Source organism: Giraffa tippelskirchi, chromosome 2 (genome assembly GCF_054371585.1).
Source record: "Giraffa tippelskirchi isolate mGirTip1 chromosome 2, T2T-mGirTip1v1.2.pri, whole genome shotgun sequence".
NCBI classification, from domain to species: domain Eukaryota; kingdom Metazoa; phylum Chordata; class Mammalia; order Artiodactyla; family Giraffidae; genus Giraffa; species Giraffa tippelskirchi.
This window is the reverse complement of record NC_137276.1, coordinates 103,069,470-103,088,753: the sequence shown is the minus strand read 5'-3', so window position 1 is coordinate 103,088,753 and position 19,284 is coordinate 103,069,470. Positions and strand designations below refer to the sequence as shown.

Below are 19,284 nucleotides of genomic sequence, written 5' to 3'. Positions count from 1 at the left end.
AGCTTCTCCTTCAAAGGCCACACAGCACTGAACAGCACATCCATAAATAATTATGTATATTTTCTTCCTTGGGAAGTGACCAAAAAATGAGGAGCAGGCAGCAATATTTCTCCACTGTTTTCAACCAGATGCACAAAGGATTGTGAAATAAACTGGTCTGTATGGCCCTTCCAGACCAAAGGTTATAAGGTCATCAAAGAAAGTTCTAATTGCAATGCTTCAAAAAAGACTGTCCCTGGGCTTTTTGAGATGGAGAGAGAAAGAGGAGGGGGGAGAGGGAAGAAAGAGAACAAGGATCTAAACCCTTAACTCCAAAGAACAGAGAGTTCTTAACAACAACTTTGTCATAAGTGAAGAGATACTAGTATCTAAAAGCCTGTTCCATAAAAAAAATCACTTCCTAATACTGAACAATGACTCTTAAACCCTTGAAGCAGAAATTGATGGGAAAAGGAGAAAAACAATGACAACAACAAAATATGGGACCAGGGTAGTTGCATATAGGTTAAACTACTTCTAAGTCATGTTAAGACTTCGCTATGCATTCAGAGGCCATAATGCTTCTGACCTTGTGGACACCCTCATCAAAGTTATTATGTGAAGATATTGAGTTTTAATTCAATTTTATCTCCATTCTATCTGAGCTCAACTTTTTCATTGTGAATTGCATTCATCTGTTCTGAGTACACATTGGTAGCCTCTGGAAATTTTAATTTTATTCATAAAATTAAAGCTAAAAGAGCTATCTAAAGAGGGAAGGATCCCTCAAAGGTGTAAGCACCTGAGGAGTAGAGAACATGGGCCCAGACAAAACTCAAGTCATTTTTGAGTTTTTGCTGTATAACTCAAGAATGACTTGATAAACCAGGAATCACCATATTTAGGTTGTTCATTAGATTCTCTTTTGTCCTTTAATGCCTCTTACACTCCTCTTGAGCTATGGTCTTCAACTATCCTGTGTTACAGACACCTTTGTAAAGATGATGAAAGCTATGACTTTCATCTGCAAAGCCTAGAAAAATTTGCACATATTTTCAAGTGTTTTCCAGAAGCTATGGAAGTTGTTCTGACCCAAGGATCCAAGGTCAAGAGGAGTTTTTAAATATCTAAAATTAGAAAGGAGATTGAGTTTTTATGGGCTGTGTAGAGAAAGGAAATTTCCAATACTTCTTAGAGAAAACGTGAGAAAATGAGCTTTTGTTTTCCTGGGAAGGAACCGTGGCAGATCTCGTAACTGGGTTCACCATCCCAAGTGTTTTCTAGGACTGTGGGCTTTGGGTGTGAGCTTTTTAGAGCACTAGTGGCATTGTCAAAGACCATTTGAGCCATTTGTTCATGATTGAAAATGGTAGTCAACAAACAGATCTGATACAACTTCATCATTTAAAATATCCAAACCAACAAACTCAGCTAAGTTCTTGTGAGAACAGTCCTAACTTTCACCAGTAGAAATGAAATATTTTAAAATTCTTCATTAAAAAATGACTTAATTTTTTTTAATGAATCAGTCACTTTTGAGTTAAAAAGGAATGTTCAAAGAACTTAGGTTTTCCTCCTAAGGCAATTTGCCTTGCAAGCGACTCAAATTCTTCCGGCACTTTTTAAACCTATTATTATTTTTTGCCCATACAACTAAATGGTTAGACTAGTTTATCTTTCTCAAGGACTTCGATACAAGATGCCAAAGTTTAAATCCTGGAGTTCTTCTTGAACATTGCTTGTTTTATTTAGAAATACTTCCAGTTTTGCCCAAGAGAACTTTCTGTAATGACAGAAATGCTCTGTAATCTGTGCTGTCCAGTATATGGATCTACTGAGCACTTGATATGTGGCTAGCATAAGGAATGACTATTTGCTTTTATTTAATTTTAAATAATTTTAAGTTGAAAAATCACATGGCTACCAAATAGAAAGGCACAGCTCCAAAGTATCATATTAAAAAGAAGAGTTAAATGCTGGGCTCTCTGATCCTTAGGCAACAGACCAAACCTTGGACTAAATGCTATTAGATGTTTTTTCTCAAGAAACTGAGAAGCTGGGATAGGTAGCTTTGATAATTTGAAAATGCCAGACAATTCCATATTCTTACTATAATCAATAACTCCTTTCTTTGTTCCCTGCTAAAACCTATATTTAATTACAGAAGTGCTAGTTGAAGTGAATGGCCTCACTTTCAAATCCTTTTTCCTACAATGAAAAGGTCAAAATTGTATTATTAGGAAGGAGAAAGATTGAAAAAACAAGAGGTGACTGATATAGCTGAGCAGTTATGGGATCAACCCCTAATATCCAGAGGGTCAGCTTCCCATGAGGCTGGGTTGGACCAGCAGGCTCCATCTGGGCACCTGAGCAGGTGGCTGCTGAGGGAGGGCTCACCGTGATGGAAGATTTCCCTGCCGTGTTCCCATGCTTCAACAAGGATTTGGACAGCTTTCTCTGGGAAACAATCTGTACGAAGGAAACACAAGGTGGAGATACTAGTCATATACTTGCAGGTATGCACTTCAGTATTTTTCTTACAGAATTCTACATTTACAGTTCTCCTTTAAATTATGACATCAATGTCCACTTATTTTCCAAGGTTCTTCCACAAACCTCTGCTAAATACAGGTCATTCTTTCCTTTCCTCTTACAGTCTCAGCTGTGTGAGTGAGTGAAGGATTACAGATAATTTAGTCACTTAGGAGGTGGCTTAATCATTGCTGAGAAATTTATATTAAAATTAGACAAAACACGTTGGGTATGTAAATTAAGATAAAGGAGATGAAGTTTCAGAATGATCTCAAATTAGCACTAAAACTCTGTGCAGAGTGGGGGATGGGGTGAAGGGAGGAAAGAAACTCAAGGTCTAAATATATACCTCCTGTATCTATAACCTCCAGAGTTCTGTTTTTAATATATTCATTAGGAAGCTATAAAGTAAGTCATCAGGAGACTGATGTTCAGACAAGCCAAAAGGAGTAGTTGGGGTCCTCTCCACAATTCTGTGTCAACTAAAATCATCAGTTCCCTGGCAGTTATTTTCATTAGAACCCACCCCATCCCCCTCTTGTTTTCTTTTCTGGAAGGGAAAGATGGCAAGGCACTGAGGCCCAGATGTACCCGATGATTCCTAAAGCAAACAAGGCTTAAAAGACTTGAGCGAAAGCCATGCTCTCAGGAGGGAGAACAAAGTCCCCAGTTGCTGGTGGTGCTTTCTATCTGCAATGGCCCCAGTGATCCTTGCTTCCTGCTGTTCTTGCCTTTGTGTAATTCCCTCTCCTGAGTGTTGGGTGGATCCAGTAATTTGCTTCTAATGAACAGAATACCACAAAAGTGAAGGGATATCACTTCGAAGATTAGGTTCTGAAATCACCGTGACTTCTTTCTTCCTCACCGTCTCTCTTTCTCTGTCTTAGAGTCTTTGCTCTGGGGAATGAAGGCTGCTAGGTTGTGAACAGCCCTGTAAGAGCAGCCCACATGACCAGGAATTGATGTCCCCACTCAATAGCCAGTGAGAACCAGAAGCTGATCTGCAGCCACATAAGTAAGCACAGAGTAGGCCCTCCCCACAGGTGAGCTTTGAGATAACTGTACCTTGACAATAGCCTGTGAGAGACACTGGTCCAGAGGACCATTGCTGCAACTCCTGACACACAAAAACTGTGAGATAATAAATGTTTGTTTTTAAGCTTTCAAGTTTTGGGGTAATCTTTGATGTAGGAATCGGTAAAAGTACACATAAGATAGAGAAGAAGATCACTGTGAAAAGTGGGGGCATAACCTTAGTCTCTGAAACCCTTATTTTGTCTGTATGTTAGAGCAATATCAGGAGTGTGCTAATATCCAATGCAAAAAAGTTCAGAGAACTTCCCTAGGCCAAGCAGATTGAAATATACTAATGTTATCCTAATGTTAGGAAGGAGTGTTTCTGTAAAAAATCACCAGTGATGATGATGATGATGATATCAAGGAAAACAATGGGAGCTCCCGTGTAAGAACACAGATTATGTGGCAGATGCCTTATTCGTTCCAAAAATAATAATTTAGCCCATATTGTATGACAAACTTGGTGCTAGGCCCTAAGAATAGAGTGGTAAGCAAAGTCAGATACAATCTCTGACCTCATGGAGCTTACGTTTTTAGTAGAGGAGATAGCAATAAACCAGGGCTTCCCAGGTGGCACTAGTGGTAAGTAACCTGCCAATGCAGAAGGCGTAAGAGATGAGGGTTTGATCCCTGGGTTGGGAAGATCCCCTGAAAGAGGAAACAGCAACCCTCTCTAGTATTCTTGCCTAGAGAATCCCATGGACAGAGGAACCTGGCGGACTACTGTCCATGGGGTCACAAAGAGTCGGACATGATTGAAGCAACTTAGCACAAGTAACACAACAAATGTTCAAACAAATATAACTTGTCACAAAGGAGAGATGTACTGGCCATAGTGGGGATGATGAGTGGGGTAACTGAGGGTGAACCATTTATAAATCTCTGGCAACAGGCCAGGTGAGAGGTAACAGTTACTGTGGAGATGGAGAGAAAAGACTGGATTTACGAGATAAATGTTAAATAGTCAAAATTTGGAAATGGATTGAATATGGAGAGAGTGGGAGGCATCCTAAAGGCATCATTGAATCAGACAGAAATGCCCTTCATTGAGCTGAGTCAACAAAGAGGATATTAAATTGGAAGGCAAAGAACAAAGTTTGAAGCAGAAAACACACTGGAGTAGGTTGATGAAGAGAAAAAGAGGAAGGAAATGGATAAGAAGATAATTCTTCCAATAAATTTCACTATAAAGTGGGGAAGAGAGAATAGACCCTGAGAGGAAGGAGAAATTCAGTAAGGTTTTTGTCTTAGTGGTCACTTTGTTGCTAACTTTACAGCCCTACAAATTTGGTATTATTAGTTTCTTTTGATAGAGGAGCAAAGTTGGAGACAGAGAGTTTAAGTAACTCTCCTAAGGTTATAGAGATAAGAGGGAATGTAGCTGGGATTTGAACCTGGGTCTGACTCTAGAAACTGATCTCCAGTTACATTATGACTGGTAAGGAAACTCCTAAAAGAGATTTAGAAAGTGTCCACAGTGGGGTTTGTACAACATGTGTTTGCTTTTAAGCCCTAGATCTCATGTTAGTGCTTAAGTCTCAATGTGTAAGCATGGAGAAGATGGTAAAGAAATAACTAAGTTAAACCTTAAGAATGAAGTAATCTAAAGACACTGGCTTTGGTTAAGCTCACTGTGGCATAATGACTAAGAACATAGGTCTTCCATTGTAAATATGTAACATATTTTCCTTATCCACTCATCTGTTGATGGATATGTGTGTGTGTGTGTGTGTGTGTGTGTGTGTGTGTGTATTACATATATATTTAATATATATAAAGGAATATTATTCAGCCATAAAAAGGAATGAAATTGGGTCATTTGTAGTGATATAGATGGACCTAGAATCTGTCATATGGAGTGAAGTAAGTCAGAAAGAGAAAAAACAAATATTAACACATATATATAGAACCTAGAAAAATGATTCAGATGAAACTATTTGCAGCTTAGGAGTAGAGACACAGATGTAGAGAATGGACATGTGGACACAAGGTGGGAAGGAGAGATTGGGATGAACTGAGAGACTAGCACTGACATATATACACTATCGTGTGCAAAATAGATAGCTAGTGGGAAGCTGCTATATAATACAGAGAGCTCAGCTTGGTGTTTTGTGATGACCAAGAGGGGTGGGATGTGGGGATAGGATGGGAGGGAGGCTCAAGAAGGAGGGGATGTATGTGTACATATAGCCTATTCACTTCGTTATAAAGCACAAAATAATACAACATTGTAAAACAATTATATTCCAATAAAAGAACATATGTTTTTTTTTTTTTTTTTTTTTTACGTATAGCTAGCAATAAAATGACATGAAAAATTCAGATGATAAAGGAATTGGCTTTCCTTCCCATAGTCAATTTTGAACCCAAACTCCTCACCTTTCCCACCCTATCATTAAGAATGTTTCAGTGTTTTTAGTCTTATTGGCAAAATCATTATCCCCCTTACCCCATTCCCAGATTATCACTTGTTATAGAAAAGCTACCATTTCCTAGAATAATGTATACATTATTGTTTTAACTTGAGATAAACCAAAGCACAGAATACAAAGTGTAAAAGGACATTAGGAACACTTTCTTTCTAGGGGTTTTTAAGTAGCGGGGGAGAGGGGAAGACACATGAATAGATGACAAAACAAGAGTCATTGATAAGAAGTAGCCAGATCAATATCTGTCTAAAGAAAGGCAATATTATGCCCCGTTCCCAAATAAATCTGGTCTCAGGAATACTTTGGTCAGGACTTCCCTGTCGTCCAGTGGTTAAAAATCCACCTTGCAAAGCAGGGGATGCAGGTTCAATTCCTGGTTGGGGAACTAAGATCTCACATATCATGGAGCAACTAAGTTCAGATGCTGCAACTACTAAGCCCGTGCACTCTAGAGTCCATGGACCACAACTAGAGAATCTGTGTGCCCCAATGAAAGAACCCGCTTGAAGCAACAAAGAACCCATGTGATGCAACTAAGATCTGACATGATAAAATAAATTTCAAAAAATACTTTGGTCCAGTGTCATTGTGTTCCATCGCAATTGTTACCCATTCCAATAGCTCCAAATGACCTCAACAATCCTCTCAGCACAGAGATGATCCATGCATTGGGTTACCAGGTGTTGGTAGATTGCCTTTACAGATTGTTTCTTCCAAGATCCACAATCTCTTTCTTCAAGGAAGACCAATTATGGTCTCACGTCTCTCTTCTCACTCTTACTTAGCCAATAAGTCAGTTCAGTCACTCAGTTGTGTCCGACTGTTTGTGAACGCATGGACTGCAGTACGCCAGGCTTCCCTGTCCATCACCAACTCCCACAGTTTACTCAAAAACATGTACATCAAGTCGGTGATGCCATCCAACCATCTTATTCTCTGTCATCCCCTTCTCCTTCCGCCTTCAATCTTTCCCAGCATCAGGGTCAGTTCCAATGAGTCACTTCTTCACATCAGGTGGACAAAGTATTGGAGTTTCACCTTCAACATCAGTCCTTCCAACGAATATTGAGGGCTGATTTCCTTTACGATTGATTCGTTGGATTTGTTTGCAGAAGACTCTCAAGAGTCTTCTCCAACACCACAGTTCAAAAACATCAGTTCTTCGGCGCTCAGCTTTCTTCACCATCCAACTCTCACATCCATACATGACTACTGGAAAAACCATAGCCTGGACTAGACGGACCTTTGTTGGCAAAGTAATGTCTCTGTTTTTTAGTATGTTGTCTAGGTTGGTCATAGCTGGTCTTTGAAGGAGCAAGCTTCTTTTAATTTCATGGCTGCAGTCACCATCTGCAGTGATTTTGGAGCCCAAGAAAATAAAGTCTGTCACTGTTTCCATTGTTTCCCCATCTATTTGCCATGAAGTGATGGGACTGGATGCCATGATCTTAGTTTCCTGAATGCTGAGCCTTAAGTCAACATTTTCATTCTCCTCTTTCACTTTCATCAAGAGGCTCTTTAGTTCTTCTTCACTTTCTGCCATAAGGGTGGTGTCATCTGCATATCTGAGGTTATTGATATTTCTCCCAGCAATCTTGATTCCAGCTTGTGTTTCATCCAGCCCAGCATTTCCCATGATGTACTCTACATATAGATTAAATAAGCAGGGTGACATTATACAGCCTTGACGTACTCCTTTCTCTATTTGGAACCAGACTGTTGTTCCATGTCCAGTTCTAACTGTTGCTTCCTGACCTGGATACAGATTTCTCAGGAGGCAGGTCAGGTAGTCTGGTATTCCCATTTCTTGGAGAATTTTACACAGTTTGTTGTGATCCACACAGTCAAAAGCTTTGGCGTATTTAATAAAGCAGAAGTAGATGTTTTTCTCGAACTCTCTCGCTTTTTCGATGATCCAACAGATGTTGGCAATTTGATCTCTGGCTCCTCAACCTTTTCTAAATCTAGCTTGAACATTTGAAAGTTCACAGTTCACGTACTGTTGAAGCCTGGCTTGGAGAATTTTGAGCATTACTTTTCTAGGCTTGAGATAAGTGCAATTGTGCGGTAGCTTCAACATTCTTTGGCATTGCCTTTCTTTGGGATTGGAATGAAAACTGAGCTTTTCCAGTCCTGTGGCTACTGCTGAGTTTTCCAAACTTGCTGGCTTATTCAGTGCAGAACTTTACAGCATCATCTTTCAGGATTTGAAATAGCTCAACTGGAATTCCATCACCTCCACTAATTTCATTCATAGTGATGCTTCCTAAGGTCCACTTGACTTTGCATTCCAGGATGTCTGGCTCTAGGTGAGTGATCACACCATTGTGGTTATCTGGGTCATGAAGATCTTTTTTGTATAGTTATTCTGTGCATTCTTGCCACCTCTTCTTAATATCTTCTGCTTCTGTTAGGTCCATACCATTTCTGTCCTTTATTGAGCCCATCTTTGCATGAAATACTCCCTTGGTGTCTCTAATTTTCTTGAAGAGATCTCTAGTCTTTCCCACTCTATTATTTCCCTTATTTCTTTGCATCGATCACTGAGGAAGGCTTTCTTATCTCTCCTTGCTATTCTTTGGAACTCTGCATTCAAATGGGTATATCTTTCCTTTTCTTCTTTGCTTTTCACTTCCCTTCTTTTCACAGCTATTTTTAAGGCCTCTTCAGACAGCCATTTTGCTTTTATTGCATTTCTTTTTCTTGGGGATGGTCTTGATCACTGTTTCCTGTACAATGTCACGAACCTCCCTCCGTAGTTCATCAGGCACTCTGTCTATCAGATCTAGTCCCTTAAATCTATTTTTCACTTTCATTGTATAATCATAAGGGATTTGATTTATGTCATACATGAAAAGTCTAATGGTTTTCCCTACTTCCTTCAATTTAAGTGTGAATTTTGCAATAAGGAGTGCATGATGTGAGCCACAGTCAGCTCTCAGTCTTGTTTTTGCTGACTGTATAGAGCTTCTCCAAATTTGGCTGCAAGGAATAAAATCAGTCTGATTTCGGTGTTGACCATCTGGTGATGTCCATGTGTAGAGTCTTCTCTTGTGTTGTTGGAAGAGGGTGTTTGCTATGACCAGTGTGTTCTCTTGGCGGAACTCTATTAGCCGTTGCCCTCCTTCACTTTGTACTCCAAGGCCAAATTTGCCTTTTACTCCAGGTATCTCTTGACTTCCTACTTTTTCATTCCAGTCCCCTATAACGAAATGTACATCTTTTTTTTTGGTGTTACTTCTAGAAGGTCTTGTAGGTCTTCATCGAATCATTCAACTTCAGCGTCTTCAGCATTACTGGTTGGGGAACAGACTTGGATTATTGCGCTATTGAATTATTTGCCTTGGAAATGAACAGAGATCATTCTGTTGTATTTGAGATTGCATCCAAGTACTGCATTTTGGACTCTTTCATTGACTCTGACTATAAAGGCTACTCCATTTCTTCGAAGTGATTCTTGCCCATAGTAGTAGATGTAATGGTCATCTGAGTTTAACTCGCCAATTCCAGTCCATTTAGTTCACTGATTCCTAAAATGTCGATGTTTACCCTTGCCATCTCCTGTTTGACCACTTCCAATTTGCCTTGATTCATGGACCTAACAATCCAGGTTCCTATGGGTATTGCTCTTTACAGCATCAGACTTTACTTCCATTACCAGTGACATTCACAACTGGGTGTTGTTTTTGTTTTGGCTCTGTCTCTTCATTCTTTCTGAAGTTATTTCTCCACTGATCTTCCATAGCATAGGGAACCTACTGACCTGGGGAGTTCACCTTTCAGCATCCTAACTTTTACCTTTTCATGCTGTTCATGGGGTTCTCAAGGCAAGAATACTGACGTGGTTTGCCATTCCCTTCTCAAGTGGACCACGTTTTGTCAAAACTTTCCATCATGACCCGTCCATTTTGGATGGCCCTATACAGCATGGCTCATACTTTCATTGAGTTAGACAAGCCTGTGGTCCATGTGATCAGTTTGGTTAGTTTTCTGTGATTGTGGTTTTCATTCTGTCTGCTCTCTGATGTATAAGAATAAGAGGCTTATGGAAGCTTCCTGATGGGACAGACTGACTGTGGGGGAAACTGGGTCTTGTTCTGATAGGTGGGGCCATGCTCAGTAAATCTTTAATCCAATTTTCTGTTGATGGGCTGTGTTCCCTCTCTGTTGTTTGACCTGAGGCCAAACTATGGTGGAGGTACCTCCTTCAAAAGGTCCCATGCCTGCACTGCCGAACTCAGCGCCCCTGACCCTGCAGCTGGACACCGCCGACCCATGCCTCTGCCGGAAATTCCTGGACACTCACGGGCAAGTCTGGGTCTGTCTTTTGTGGGGTCACTGTTGCTTTCTCCTGCGCCCTGAATCACACAAGGTTCTGTTTGTGCCCTTTAAGCGTCTGTTTCCTCAGTCTTGTGTAAGTTCTGCGGCTCAATGGTGGGATTATTGGCGACCTTCTCCAAGAGAGCTTATGCCATACCCAGGTCTGCTGCACCCAGAGCTCCTCCCCCTACAGCAGGCCACTGCTGACCCGTACCTTCGCAGGAGACACTAAAACACAGTTCTGGCTCAGTCTCTGTGGGGCCTCTGGTTCCTGGTGCACACAAGGTTAGTTTGAGCCCTCTGAGCATCTCTGGTGGGTAAGGGGTTTGATTCTAAATACGATTTCGCCCTTCCTACCATCATGCTGGGGCTTCTTCTTTGCCCTTGGACATGGGGTATCTTTTTTTTGGTGGGATCCAACATTCTCCAGTAGATGGTTGTTCAGCAGCAAGTTGTAGTTTTGGAGTTCTTGCAGGAGAAAAAGAAGAACTTATTTAGAAATGCTAACATTTCCATTGGTAGGGCCTGAAAAGAATGCTACTGTGTACCACCTCTTGTCTTTTATGAATGCTAGGAAGACAAGCAATATTCCAGAAAATATTCCTTCTTAAGAAGTGGGCCTTTGAGTACATAAGTGGCTAATCAAGCAGGTATTCAAACAAACTTATTTTTCAGTTCCAGGCCTCCATCTTAGCTCCAAAAAATGAGTAACAATTAAAGTCTCAAATCTCTCATTGTAATAATGATTGACAATGAGTTCCCACTGGCATTGCCATTTTTAGGCATTTGGGCAAGAACAGTAGGATACCCAGCTGGAGAAGTGATCTTTGAAGAAAAGCCTATTCGTGCCAATCCCCATCTCATGCAGGCTTGTTGCAACTGAAGCAACTGCATCAGACTCAAGAAAAACCTTTGGTCTTGTCAGAGGATGAGGGGGTTTGAATGACAAGGACTCACCCTCGTACCAGCTGACACTGATGCCAATAAATAGGCAGTATTTAGCACTGGTCTGAAGGGGATGCACTTGTCAGAAGTCCTCTCATTTGATTCTTCTCACCCTAGAGTGGCTCGCAGCTGCAATCCTGAGAAAGGTGAAGTATAGGGGGAGCAAACACTCTTATTAGCAAAGTCAGATCAGAGGGACGTTACCACCGTTAATTCTCTGATCTGCATTCACTCATGAATCTATGGAGGAAATGCTTCTCTCCTTCTGAAGGGAACAGTATTCTAACAGCAGGTATCCTCATCTTTTAGGAAAGTCCACTGTTTCACTTAGATAAATGGAAAAAGAATCCAGGTGAATAAAAAACATTTTGGTCAATATTTCAACGTGTATATTCGTTGGATTTGCATACAAAGGCTTTCAAAGCAGTCATTTTGGGGACTAGACAGTTGTTTTTCATGAGCTCCTTTTACTGAAAATATCTCCAGATCATTTCTGGAAATTTCTTTAGGAATTTATTGCAAAACAAACATTTATTGAACATCTTTTCTGTGCTAGGTGCTGTTCTGAGACAACAGTGGTGGACAGATGAGAACATATTTACAATACAGGACAATCACACCTCTGTTAGCCAGAACTGAGAACGCCCAAAGCATATGTTGGCTTCCCCAGTGGCCTTACTACTCCCAGGTAATAAAGAATCTTCCTGCCAATGCTGGATACATGGGTTCAATCCCTGGATCAGGAAGATCCCCCGGAGAAGGAAATGGCAACCCACTCTAGTATTCTGAACTGGAAAATCCCATGGACAGAGGAGCCTGGCAGGTTACAGTCCATGGGGTTGCAAAAGAATCAGACACAACTTAGTGGCTAAACAATAACAACAGCAAAGCATGTGTCAGAGAACATGTAGATAAGTCTGGAAATCATAGGATTAGAAAAAAGCTTGACACCTTAACTGCAGGACATCAGCAGAGCTCTAGTTTTGAATCACCCTGAGTACAGCCATGGTAGGAGTATTCTTTATACTTTTTTGGCCCCAGAACCTTTTGTCAAGGAGCATCCCTGGTGCTCCGTAAAGTAGCAGTTACAACTCCCATCACTACAGCGTATAACCAAGCATTCCTGATGGCTCCTATAGCAACAGAAGGGGACAGGCCCAGGTCCCCTCAGGCTGGGCCCCTGCAGGGCTGGCTGGGCTCCCAACAACTGACATTGGCATCTCTTTGCCCGCAGCTTCCTCTGGAGTCTCTGTCCACTGTCCACCAGCTCAGAAAGCTGCAAGTGGAAAGGATTAACACCCTTGGGAGCAGACAGAAATGCCCCAGCTCCTTTCGCCCAGGTATGGGGGTAACTCTGTGGTGTTTGCTTTGCACAGAAGCTGAGTTTCCCCAGTGGATGGAGCTCCAGTTACTCCCAGTGGTGATTCCTTAGACGTCACAGCCTTTGCTTTATTGACTCCGCCTCCTTTCCTGCCACTTCTCCACTCCCTTTTTAGTGTTTCTTTTACTTTCCAAATAATCTTTTTTCAATGCCTGTCTGCTTCTGGGAGACACTATTGACATTCTACTCTGTGTCAGATAATGTGTTGTGTGTTTCACATAAATGATCTCATTTACTGTCATTTAATGAGCAAAACATTAAATCCACCTGCAATGCAGGAAACCCCAGTTCGATTCCTGGGTTGGGAAGATCCCCTGGAGAAGGACATGGCAACCCACTCTGGTCTTCTTGCCTGGAGAATCCCCATGGACAAAGGAGCCTGGAAGGTTACAGTCTATGGAGTTGCAAAGAGTTGGACATGACTGAGCAACTCAGCACAACGAGCAAAACTTGCTCTTGCCCAGAGAAACAGGTATGAGAGAAGCCAAGACTTTGAGAAATTAGGGCATTTATCTAAGTTCACAGAGCATTATGGACTGAATCACTTCCCCCAATTCAAATCTTAAAGCCTTGACCCACAATGTATTTGGAGACAGGGCCTATAATGGAGATAACTGAGGTTAAATGAGGTCATAAGTTTGGGGCCCTAATCCGATAGGACTAGTGTCCTTATAAAAGAGAAAGATATATTAGAAGTCTCTCTTTCTCTGTCTCTCTCTGTGTATATGCACAGAGGAAAAGGTTTATGGGGAGACCATGAGAAGGCAGGAGAGGCCTCACCACAAATTAACCCTGCTGTCACCTTAATCTTTGAATTCCAGCCTCCAGAAATATGATAAATAAATTGCAGTTGTTGAAGTCACTAGTGTGTGATATTTTGTTATGGCAGTTCTAACAGACTAATACACAAAGCTTATAAGATTTGAGGCCAAGATTTACTCCTTCACTGAGTATCCTATTTATTGAGTATCTATCATGTGCTGGATATTGAGAATAACATGATGGCACAAGGCAGGCATACAATGCCCTCTAGAGATAGCAACACAAAACACGTGTCAAATTCCAACTCTGCAAGGAGAAGCAATGCCGTGCCATGAGAGGAGGCTCACCTGATCCAGAAGGTTGGGTGAGGCACTTCTGAAGAAACTTCTCCTGACCTGAAGGCTCATGGATGAAAACTGAGGAGTCAAAGAGGAGAGGGAATGGTAGCTACCAGGGCCATGTATGAGTATGAGGAGCAGGGTGAATATATGAGGCAGAAAAGACTTTTCCTTTATTTCTACAGACCAGGTTCCTGGCAGTGTTGTCCTCTGACTGACACTAGGTACTTTAGCAATGTTGGCTGGGGTAGGTTAAAAATGAACCCCTAGAGATATCAATGGGCTTCCCAAGTGGCTCAGAGGTAAAGAATCTGCCTGCCAATGCAGGAGATGTGGATTCGATCCCTGGGTCTGGAATATCTTCTGGAAGAGGAAATGGCAACCTACTCTAGTATTCTTGCCTGGAAAATCCCATGGACAGAGGAGCCTGGTGTGCTACAGTCCAGGGTGTCATAAAGAGTCAGACACGACTGAGCACAAAGATATCCATACCCTAAATCACTGAAACCTGTGTGGATTACCTTATATGGCAAAAAAGTCATTATAGATGTAATTAAGTTAAGGATCTTAAAATGTGGAGATAATCCTGGATTATCTGGGTGGACTTTAAATGTAATCTAAGGAATCAGAAGGAGATATGATAACATACACTTAGAAAGAACGGAAATATGAAGACAGAGCAGAGAAATATTTGAAGATGATGAACGAGGCAAGGAATGGATTCTCCCCTAAAGCCTTCAGAAGGAGCATGGCCCTGCTCACACCCTGATTTCGGACTTATTCTTCCAGAATTGTGAGAGAATAAATTTGTTGTTTCAAGCCACCAAGCTTGTGATCATTTGTAACAGTTAACATAGGGAACTAATACTGACCTACCCAATGACCAGGTTCAAAGTCCCAGGAAAAGATGTGATAATGGCTTTGATGATGACTGATTTTAGGGAAATCCCTACCTTCTCATTTCCCTCTGAAGACTGCTGGGCAATATCACTTCACCTGGTAGACATCAGACTTGCTAAGATAAATACACCCGAAGACCCTGGCCTTGACACTCTCCCTCCCTTTTCTGGTCACCTGGCTTCCACCACTGATCCAGAGGAACCACAATTCTATCGGAGCACAGAATAATGCCTGAGAAGCTTGGCATCTTGTATGCACTACCAGTAAAGGAAACTTAACCTTGTTTTTTGTTTTTTTTCTTTTTTTAATTGATTTATTTATGTTAGTTGGAGGCTAATTACTTTACAATATTGTAGTGGTTTTTGCCATAGCATTGTTTTAAAGATCATTTTAAAATAGCCTTTAAAGAGCTATGCTTTTTCTTATGCTGTTCTCTCTCCCCTCAGTTGGCAAATTTTATTCATTTTTATGATCTTCATTAGGACCTTGGAGTGGTTGCTGTGGTAGGAGGGATGTGGAGTCACCCCGTGGGAGAGAGAATTATTTCTTCTCCCCTCACTTGTGTCCTCCCCTCCTCATCCTAGATGGGTACTATCCAGCTGCAGCAACACAGCCTGCATGGCTAGAAAGGCAGACTCTCAGGGCCCACTGCAGACCTGCTGAGCCAGAATCTGCATTTTGATGAGGTCCCCAGGTGACCTGCCTGTACATTAAAAGTGATAAGCACTGAGCTAGAAGTGAGAATTACATGTCGACATTTCATGTCGAATTTCAGTACAGTATGATCAGATTTAAAGGATTTTTAGAAAAGGGTTTTAAAATGAATCCATTCTGCTGATTTAGACTTTGATCAAAAGTAAAGTTGTAGCAGCTTAGAAGCTTTCTCAGATATTCAGGAGAGAGAATGGCAACACATGTGTGTATGCACGTTTTACATAAACTCAGTCTGGTCCCCAGCTCCCCAGTGGAGACCCACTGAAGGACCAGCCCAGCAAGAATGATTTCAAGTGACAGGCGTGATGGGTAATCTGCTCGTTTGGGCTTCCTGTCTCCGGCTTTCTATTAAGCAGTGTTCTAATTACTTCCAGTGTAATTACAGGCTTTTACCCTTTCTCTGACTTCATTAGTAAGGGATGGAGAGATGTTCAGAGAAGGATTTAAGGACTGCCTGTATATTCTGCACCTTTGCCTCCTCATCACCAATGACCTGGCCCAGAGGCCATCTCCCCACCCCGAGCTGAGGGATACCACATGGCGATCAGGAGAAAGAGGGAGAGCTGCATCTCCAAGGAGCAGCTGCCCAGGGGAGGGCCCTGTGTCAGGTCAAGGACACAAGGCAGCTTTTCAACCATCCTCGCCTTTGGCAGGGGGTGACTCATTGTCAGTGAGGCTGGCAACTAGGTACTAGTAGTCTACAGGAAGAGGAGGATGGGAGAAATCCCTGGACTACTTTTAAATGAAGGATGCATTTCCAACTTTCAGGTTATTGGACCAAGTATTTTTATTACCGGTTAACAAGTGAAGAGACCAGAAGCTCAGAGATAATTAAGTCACACAACTGTCAAAGAGTAACAATACTACTACAGGAAGAGCACTTACTTTAAGTGTGCCAGCCACTGCTCTGAAGTGACTTAAGTGTACTGATTAATTTAATTCTCGTAACAGCCCTATAAAGTAAGTATTATGCCCATTTGCAGATAAGAAAATGAAGTATAAAGAGTGTATTGGTTTGCTAGGGCTGCTATAACAAATTATCACAAATTGACATAAAAAAACAGAACCATCTTCTCTCATGGTTTCAAGGGCAGAGTTTGAAATCAAGGTGTCTGTGGGGGCCATGCTCCCTCCAGGGGCTCTGAAGGCGATTTCTATATCTTGTCTCTGTTCCAGACTCCGGTGCCTGCCGCTGTCCCCTGGCCTGTGGCTGCATCACTCCACCTCCTTCTTGTGACCCTCTCCTGTCTGCGTTCCTCCTCTGTGGTTCCTTTGTATGGACACCTGTCATTGGACTTTTCCCATGTGGATAACCCAGGATGACCTCTGCATCTTGCTAACCCTTACTTAACTAGATCTGCAGAAACTCTTTGTCCAAATAAGGTCACATTCACAGACTGCGGGGTTGAGGATGCAGTCATATTTTGGGGGTGGCCACCATTCAGTCCACTATAGAGAGGCTAGGTGACTTGCCCAAGGTTCCACAGCCAGGAAGTAGAGGAGCTGAGATTTGAATCTTGTCAGTCTAGCCAGAGTCCATCCCTTCTCTGCTGCCTCCTATAAATGACAGAGGCTGGACTTGATCCTGCACTAAATCCTGCCGGATGTATGCAGTAATTCATACTCACTCCTCACCCTGGAGAAGCTAACCTCAGAGGGGTATTCCCTCTCCCTCAGACCACTGCAGAAGCCACTTAACTTGTGCCCTAGCTTCATGTTTCACTCTTGCTATATAATGTTGAGTAAGAAACATGGAGGGACCTAGAGATTGTCTTACTAAGTGAAGTCAGATAGAGAAAGACAAATTATATATGATGCCACTTATATGTGGAATCTAAAAAATGATACAAATAAACTTATTTATAAAACAGGAACAGACTTACAGACATAAAAACAAACTTATGGTTACCAAAGAGGAAAGGGGAGAGGGACAAATTAGGAGTTTGAGATTAACATATACACACTGCTGCTGCTGCTGCTGCTAAGTCGCTTCAGTCGTGTCCGACTCTGTGCGACCCCATAGACGGCAGCCCACCAGGCTCCGCCATCCCTGGGATTCTCCAGGCTAGAATACGGGAGTGGGTTGCCATTTCCTTCTCCAGTGCATGAAAGGGAAAAGTGAAAGTGAAGTCGCTCAGTCGTGTCCGACTCTTAGCGACCCCATGGACTGTAGCCTACCAGGCTCCTCTGTCCATGGGATTTTCCAGGCAAGAGTACTGGAGTGGGGTGCCATTGCCTTCTCCGATATACACACTACTACATATAAAATAGATAACCAACAAGGTCCTATTGGATAGCACAGGGAACTATATTCAATATCTTATAATAATCTATAAGGAAAAAAAATCTGAAAAAAGGATATATAATGAATCACTTTGCTGTACACTTGAAGTTAACACAATATTCTAAATCAACTATATTTCAATTAAAAATGAAGATAAATTAAGTTTTGAAAGAATCACACATGAGGCTCCAAATGCTGAGGCTGGTATAGGACAAGTAGGGTAACCTCTTCAAGCCTCAGTTTCCTCTTCTGTGAAATGGTGATAATACTATCCACTCTAGTGGTTTATTATCATGTGCATAATGAGTACCAATAAAATTCCAGTATCAGGTACATGGAGATGCTTAGGAAATGCTCCTTCCTCTTCTTTTCTCTCCCATCTAATCAATTCCCACAAAGAGATGACTATAGTCATTGACTGGCTTGGACTGGGGTCCTGGAAATAGATTGGAAAAAGAGGTAGAGAGTAAAGATACTTAAGACACTGAGTTGATCTCAGTGTGGATAACAATGGGCATTGGGAAAGCGTAATGGGTGGGCTGTGGGGCAGAGGGAGTGAGTGGCACTCCATCTGTTCCAGGCATGGCCCCAGATCAAAGATTCCTGCTTGCCTGTGGCTTGATTGGTGAACCTGGGACACGGAGAGTTAAACTTCCCATCCTTATGGGCCCATGAGGGTCCTTAACTTATTCATTATTAATGCTCCAAGCCCTCCAGGGTCTCTTCTATAATCAAAACTAATGCAACAAAAGGTCAGAACCAGATGCAGAATAAGATGGATGATGCAGGCTTTACAGAGCTTGCTTCCTGGTCATCCTCTAAATCGCATGTTGAAAGCCTGGTGGGTGTCACCCACAGGCAAAGGCACAGAAGTGCCCAGGAGCTGCAGTGGAGACATCATCTGGGTGTCAGGAGGCCTGGGTTTAACTTCGCCCACTTGAAAATGGCTTGTATTTAAGCAAGTCACTTCAAGGTTCAAGTGTTTAGCAGAAAAGGTGGAAATAATGGCGCTTTTCCCTCAGGGGTTCTGTTAGAATGAAATGAGATGGTTGGTTGGCACAGTTTTCAGCCTAGGGCAGAATGTATGGGTGGTCACTTTGCTCTCTGCCTGGACTGCCTTCCTACAATTCTCTGTATGGATTATGCCCATACTTTATTCTGGTCTCAGCTCAGAAAGGGCCTCCCAGAACCCTTATTTAAATTAGCACCCATCCCTTCCCATCACTCTATTCCTTACCCTGTCAAGACTTTTTCCTTCATAGAACTATCACTGTTATTATTTTATGTAGGAACAGGTAAACTCGATGATAACAGGGCTTTTCCCCTTTTATTCACAGCTGATGCTCCAGGGTCTAGAGGAGTGTCTGGCATATAGTAAGGGCTCAATAAATGAATGAATACATACATATCTATTTGAATGAGTGAATAAATATATATTAGCTTTTTATTATTATTGTTTGCATTGAATGTGTTATTCACTGAATGGATGAATAAACGAATTTTTATCTGATTGTTATCCATATCTGGTGCATGAACAAAAGGTCTGTGCCCAGGGAAGGGTGAGGCCTGAATACTGTAAGTTGCTCAGATTCTGTGGTCCAGGAGTATTGAAGATAAACACTC

At 41.8% G+C, this 19,284-nt stretch overlaps 1 protein-coding gene across 5 annotated transcripts in view; it reads right to left on the bottom strand.

Annotated features, from left to right (window-relative positions):
- CPNE4 (copine 4) overlaps window positions 1–19,284 on the bottom strand; it is a 635,297-nt gene that overhangs the window by 165,489 nt on the left and 450,524 nt on the right. For all 5 annotated transcript variants that reach the window (XM_081569846.1, XM_081569842.1, XM_081569843.1 and 2 more), the window contains exon 4: window positions 2,377–2,448. In XM_081569846.1, coding sequence (XP_081425972.1) covers window positions 2,377–2,448 — 72 coding nt within the window. The remainder of the gene's footprint in view (window positions 1–2,376; window positions 2,449–19,284) is intronic.